The sequence below is a fragment of the Limulus polyphemus genome, unplaced genomic scaffold (assembly GCF_000517525.1).
Source record: "Limulus polyphemus unplaced genomic scaffold, Limulus_polyphemus-2.1.2 Scaffold6810, whole genome shotgun sequence".
Lineage (NCBI taxonomy): Eukaryota > Metazoa > Arthropoda > Merostomata > Xiphosura > Limulidae > Limulus > Limulus polyphemus.
This window is the reverse complement of record NW_013672420.1, coordinates 14,592-21,634: the sequence shown is the minus strand read 5'-3', so window position 1 is coordinate 21,634 and position 7,043 is coordinate 14,592. Positions and strand designations below refer to the sequence as shown.

At 33.7% G+C, this 7,043-nt stretch overlaps 1 protein-coding gene across 2 annotated transcripts in view; it reads right to left on the bottom strand.

The window, feature by feature from the left end:
- Positions 1-7,043, bottom strand: part of LOC106474091 (calcium/calmodulin-dependent 3',5'-cyclic nucleotide phosphodiesterase 1B-like) — a 32,185-nt gene that overhangs the window by 10,699 nt on the left and 14,443 nt on the right. For both annotated transcript variants that reach the window (XM_022402475.1, XM_022402476.1), the window contains 4 exons: positions 6,617-6,721; positions 5,589-5,709; positions 3,814-3,895; positions 2,127-2,258 (listed from right to left, as the gene is read on the bottom strand). In XM_022402475.1, coding sequence (XP_022258183.1) covers positions 2,127-2,258; positions 3,814-3,895; positions 5,589-5,709; positions 6,617-6,721 — 440 coding nt within the window. The remainder of the gene's footprint in view (positions 1-2,126; positions 2,259-3,813; positions 3,896-5,588; positions 5,710-6,616; positions 6,722-7,043) is intronic.

The window sequence follows — 7,043 nt, the reverse complement described above, 5'->3', positions numbered from 1 at the left end:
TTGAAGACATCAGGTGGTGCAGTGGGGTAGGCCTTGTGTGCCATACTTTCCAAATCCTGTGCCAGCTCTTGCAGTCTCTCCACTTTAGCACGGACTCTCGTCCTAAACCTAGCCCTGTAGACTTTGGACTGATTTTGGGTTCCATACCTGATTTCTAGAGCAGCCACCAGTGCTCCATAGTTGTGCCTGTCGTCTGCTGACAATTGTCCAAGTATTTCCAGTGGTTGTCCCTTCAAGCTCATTACCAGGTACACTGCCTTCTTCTCCTCTGTCCATCCATTCATTTCTGCCAGGCGCTGAAATTGTGCTCTATATGCTTCCCATTGTGCCTTCCCATCGAATTCCTGTGGCTTCCTTCTTACTAGATCACCTCTCTTGCTGACACTCATGTCTGGAATGTGACTTCTGACAAGACTGAAGATGTCTGCATTATGGTTTAGCTGCAGGGCCTAGAAGGGGCTTCCCATTGTCTAGGGCTGATTAGGCCCATGGCTAATATATCCTCCTTGTGTAAAAGACAATAAATCGTCCTTTAATGTATTTAATTCACTTTGAAATTTACTCATCTTTTCCATTTGTGTGTGCTGGCTTTCTCTCAACTGTTGGAGTCTTTCTTCCTGTTTCTCTTCTTGTTCCAGTTGTCACTGGTGCTGGTTTTCCTACCACTGCTGTTGTCTCTCTTCTTGTTTCTTTTTTCGTTTTTTTTTGTTTCTTTTCTTTTTCCTCCAATAACTGCTGTAATCTCTCTTCTTGTTTCTTTTTCCCTCCAACCACTGCTGTAGTTTCTCTTCTTGTTTCTTTTCTCGTTCTTCTTGTTTCTTTTCTTTTTCCTCCAAAACTGCTGTAATCTCTCTTCTTGTTTACTTTGCTGTTCGAGCTGCCACTGTTGTAGGTTTTCTTGCAACTGCTGTTGCCTCTCTTCTTGTTTCGTTTGTTGTTTATTTTCTCGTTCTTCTTGTTACTTTTGCTGTTCTTGTATTACTGCCATCAAATCTGCTAAGCTGTTGTTTGATTTACCACCTCTGGTTTCCATCTTCTTCTTTTTTTTTCTCTTACCCGTCCCACTCTCTGACACCAATTTGATGCGTATCTGCTTGTTTGTTAATTTCCCGTAGAAATTCTTTCAGAGAAACTTCAGCGATACAAGTCCTTTCTTAATTAAAACTAGTTTATTCATTCTCGATACAACTTTGCAATACACAGAATTTCCGCCGTCACTTGACTACTTTTATGAACACATGCTATAAATCACATGCTTGACTCAATTATCACTCTCTATATCTATCTATCTATTCCATTCTGCTTTATTTGCCGGGCTTATATACTAAAAAAGAGGGCGTCTGGAACAGACTAGAGTTGCCAGGACAATTCAAGATCCTTCGAGAATCTCATGACGTGTTACCAGCGTCACGTGACTTCCGCTGTCTTAACAATATATATATACTGTTGTGGATACAATTCCCTTCTTTAGGTACCACTAAATGAACATTAAATCCGTAAACGAAAACTGTTCAGTTAGTGGTACCTGAAGAATGGTATTGTATCCAAAACAGTATATATATATATATATATACTAAAATATCTGTAGTTAACTCCTTGGTGGTTTCACCTACAACATACATCTTTTTATCTCTTTCAACAACCACTACGTAATTTCCTACACAGTTTTTTACAAAAGATATGGATAAGACCTTTATTATTTCTAAAAATAAAGATGATGTGTATGAACTTAAGGCAGTGAATTTATCTATTTAATTATGTCAACCTTTATGTGGGATAGTTAATCTTTATTTAACCAAGGAATAGCCCTGTGTTTTCATGTGACACAACAATGAAATTGTCCAAAACATACAGCATTACAGTACTGAACTTTATACAAATATTTATTCATTGTTCAAATTGTTTGTGTATCATACTGACAAGAAATGTGACCTAAACTCAAAAATCTGCCCAAACTATTTTTATAGCAGCAGTGATAAAATATGACATCATACATCACTTTGCATCAACAGTGAAGTAAGTTTATTCTCTACAAAATCCCATCCTAGGATGTAGTGAACACACTTTGTGATCTTTCTCTACAACATGTACATTACAAGCAGTGTTCTACAACATTAACTGCTTACCTGTCTTTTCCTCGTGCTCTGCACTTAGTGAGCCTTCTCCCGGTCCGATATCTCGTGTCAGTGCTAACTGTACTTTATCCAAGAAGGTCCCAAGTACTTCCATACTGGGAGATACGATAAAGTTGATGAATCCTGTTCGTTAACATTAAATCAAGGGATTTTAGCACAATATGCTGGTTTAGTTCTTATGTAATTAAAAAATACTGTATATGAAGGTGTAACATTACAGATTTCAGAATCTGATTACCAAACTGTTGTTGTTAATAATTTTGTGTACACTGTTGTTAAGTACTTTAAACTCCAAACACACTTCATTAAACTAGTAATCAATTTTTTTACCTGGTATTAAAAGGATAAATATATTTTCAGTAACAGTGTTGTAGAGCTAAAGAGGTTTCATTTTCGGTAAATAGTTAAACTACGAAAGTTCTTAAATATTATTTCAGTGTTATCTTAGTATGTGGGTAGTTTTAGATAAGTTAACAGATTTAATAGCCTTTTTATCACCACGTAATAAGTTTTTAAATTTAACCAAATGCTTCAACAAGCCATCATCAGGTGGGAAACTATGTCTAAAAATAAAATAATATTGTGAGCAGCACTTAAAAGTTAGTGATAAAAAAGAAACATTTGAAATCAAATAAAAGAGTTTCAAGACGTTTGTGCATCCCTTTCAGTTTCACATTATCTTCTGGCGGGAAGACTGGTCAACAATACCTATATAGCTTCAAAACTTACAGGTGGTCAGAGACTTGTTTATTTATAAAATTGTGTTCTCAAATAGAGAATCTTAATTTAATTTGAAATGATATTTACCGACTATCAGCATGGTCACAATGTTGTTTAACTTGAAGTGACCTTGTGGGTGACCTTGAAATTAGTAGGCTTTTGTTTAAGCAACTTTCAATATTCTTCTTTTTATGTAGTTATTCATTTTGTATAAAATTCTTGTTGATTTGCAATTGAATTGATGGATGAAATCTAAATCTCTCATATGAAGAAAAAATGGCATTGTTTGTGTTTTCATATTTATTGATTATTCGTATGTTCAGAAGCTCTAATGTCATTTTTTTTTTCCACTTTCACCTATAAAACATTTTTTCACAGAATTGGCATGGTAATGAAATAAATGCCTTGTGTTTTATCTTTAGGTGTGGTTTGTATGTAGTTCTAAAGTATTCATCTTTAACATTTTCTCAAGGGGCTCATGTTTTTTGTTGTAGCAAATATAAAGTGGTAACATAATGTAGTACCTAATTAAAACACTCAAAAGAGTGTGAAATCAAAATCAGTGCAAATAAAACACACACACACACATATATATATATATATACAAAAAAAAAAATTGGTCATTGACTACTTAGTTTACATAATATATTTAAATACTGGTTTCATTGTCAAAATACATAGAGTGCCTACTTTGACAGTGCTGGTGGTCTCAAAATAAAATTCTTAATTGTATACTTAAAAAATGTTGATTTATTTTGAGTGTCTGAATAATATTTACACGAGTACCTTGAATTTTAACCTTTTAGTGTTAGTAGTACCCGTTTTGATACTACTAAAATTAAACTGCTAAAAACTAAAATGATAATAAAAATACAGTTTGGTAACACCAAGGATCTGGTACCATCAGAATGGTTGAACGGATCAGGCTAGTATACGTGGATCTTAATTCTTCCCTTACCAATCTGAGATTCAGCAACTGGGGTTGTGTTTCTATCACATAGTGGCGAAAAGGGAAGACCTAGTTCTTTCTCTTTGTCGCCCTGTAAGAAAATTAACACTAAAAAAACTAAAACTAATAATCAGAATAAGCAATTGAAAAATGATTTGAAATACAAAAGGTAAATAAAAAAAATCAGTTGTTCTCAGTGTGACATAATTAAAGAGTAAGATGAAAATGTGGCATGTTTTTCATATAAAGAACAATAGTACTACAAAAAAAGTACTTTGTAAATACCTCAGTCAACATTTCTATAACTAATACTTCACCATCAAATATCTTATAACAAACACAATCAAAATTGTTTGCCTTAATAACAGGTCTCCATCCTTGAATTTGTAAAGATCTCAGTCGCCATCTTTAGTGTTAATACTGAAATTAACCACTGGGTCTAGAGATCCCATTGGCTTTTTAAAAATATTTTCTAAAATATTCATGCATTAAATTATTTATGAGTTCACGACTTTATCTGCAGAACTCTTAATAACATACGAGTTGTACAAAACAAATCTAAATAACAATACTATCAATATTTCAGCTATTATAATGGTTCTATATGTAAACAAAAATACTATCAATATTCCAGCTATTATAATGGTTCTATATGTAAACAAAAATACTATCAATATTCGAGCTATTATAATGGTTCTATATGTAAACAACAATACTATCAATATTCGAGCTATTATAATGGTTCTATATGTAAACAAAAATACTATCAATATTCCAGCTATTATAATGGTTCTATATGTAAACAACAATGCTATCAATATTCCAGCTATTATAATGGTTCTATATGTAAACAACACTACTATCAATATTCCAGCTATTATAATGGTTCTTTATGTAAACAACAATGCTATCAATATTCCAGCTATTATAATGGTTCTACATGCAAACAACAATACTATCAATATTCCAGCTATTATAATGGTTCTGTATGTAAACAACAATACTATCAATATTCCAGCTACTAACCAATGGTTCTACATGCAAACAACAATACTATCAATATTCCAGCTATTATAATGGTTCTATATGTATACAACAATACTATCAATATTCCAGCTACTAACCAATGGTTCTATATGCATTTTACATTGAAAGTGTGTGGTTTATCAATTTTGTGGTCAATTCTTTATACTAGGTATTTTAAAATTAAAAACATAAAATAAATCAATTTGATCCAATACGTGGACCCCGCCAGCACTTAACAGTTTAAAAACAAGCTGATCATTTCGTGGTTAATAACAGTGCTTCATTTCAACCTTTTAATAATGACCACTAACAGTGAAAATAAGGCACTAAAAGTGAAAACCGAAACCAAGAAAAGTTGTTTGTTTGTTTGTTGAATTTTGCACATAACTACTTGAGGGCTATCTGCACTGACCCAAAATAATATTTCTATGCTTTACTACAGTGAATATGGCTTTAAACACTGACGTTTCCTAATTACAAAACATCTTTAACAATTACATTTTATTAGATTTAATTTTCGCTATTTAAATTTAAGGTATTTCACAAACTCTACACTAAAACACGTTTGATTAAATAGTCTGCGATAATTTAAAAAAGGTGAACTACAAACACTAAGTCTTGTTCATCTGATTATTAATTAAGTGATTGTCATGAAGAAGACTTTATTTAGAAAAATAATAAATATCGATTTCTCTAAGTTCATATACAATGAATCTTATAAGTTATATGTAGACTATCAATGAATAGTTTCTACCTACCTGCTGAAAAAATTCCTCCAAGAGAAGTTTCGTCCAGTGGTAATGCACCCTCCATTCTTTACTGGGGTGGCTGATATCACAGCAGTGAAGGACTAAAGCCATACCCTTCGCCTTGTCTACGCTGAAAGCAAAACATACCACTTCACATACCTTTCGCCTTGTCTATATTGCAACCAGAACATACCACTTCAGGTTCAACTCTCTAACATGTGCTCTAAGGCTGAAATCATTTCAACATGGTCAATGAAGGTTTTTAATCGGAAACACAATTCAAATTTTCACTTCAACAGTTCAAGTACATCATACATAAAGAACCGACACGATAACATCTAAACTGGAACTGAATTTTTGAACATGGCGATTAATTTTAACACTGTAAGCCTAATTTACTGCTCTTCCGCTCAGTTTCATTAACAGAAGGTCAAGCTAACATCAAATGGTTTCTACTACAGGTTATACGTCATGGTTCTTTATGTAGTGGCTCATAACTTGTATTAACAGAGTAAGTTCGTTTGTATGGTTCCTATTACTGGTTACGGGAGGCGTTTTTTTTTATGTAGCGTTACGACAGCGGAAGTCACGTGACCCTGGTGACACGTCATGAATTTCTAGAATGATCATGAATGATTGGGGAGGCCCGAGTGTATTCGAGACGCCCCATTCTTTAGTATAAAAGCCTGGCAGAGTTCCGGGTAATTTACCGTTCTGTTTCGAGCTAGTGTGTGAAGTTATCGCAATTGTAAATCGCTGTGATTTATAGCGTGTATTATAAAAGTAGTTAAGTTTAAAGTGACGAGAAACGTATTGATTGTGAAATTACTGTGTGCTAAAAGTTTGTATCGAGGAAGAATAAACTGGTTTAATCAAGAAGGGACTTGTATCGCTGAAGTTCCTCAAAACGAATTTATACCGGAAATTATCAAACAAGCAGATATGTAACAAAAGTTTCTACTTTGTACTAAAGATAGCAGTTCTTTGTGCACTCGCTAATGCTAGTAAGAGTTAAAGATAGCGGATATGCAACTTACCTAAACTCTTGATGAGCTAGAAGCTTTTTCATGATTTTGAGATGATTAAAATGTGAAGTCATGTCTGTTCCCAGGACCATCTCTATAACCAAGCTTCGAAAATCCCTGAAATTAAACCAAAACCATGTGAAAGTACTTCTAAAATACCACAAGTCTCCAGTTGGTGTTATTATTACATACAGCGAGAAAGCAAGCAAGCAGGTAGGTAGGGGCGTTCACATTTATTTTTATTCCAAGTAAAATTTTTCAATAACAATAGTTAACGCAAAGATAAAAAAATATTCACTAACACTTGCTAAGATGTGGAAAAACTTCATCAGTTTATTACACCAACACAACACCCTGGAACATACCGTCCTCGTTATCCGGAGGTGATATTCAGAGTTTTCTTCAAAAGATTGTTCGAAACTTCACTAAAATACGGGCC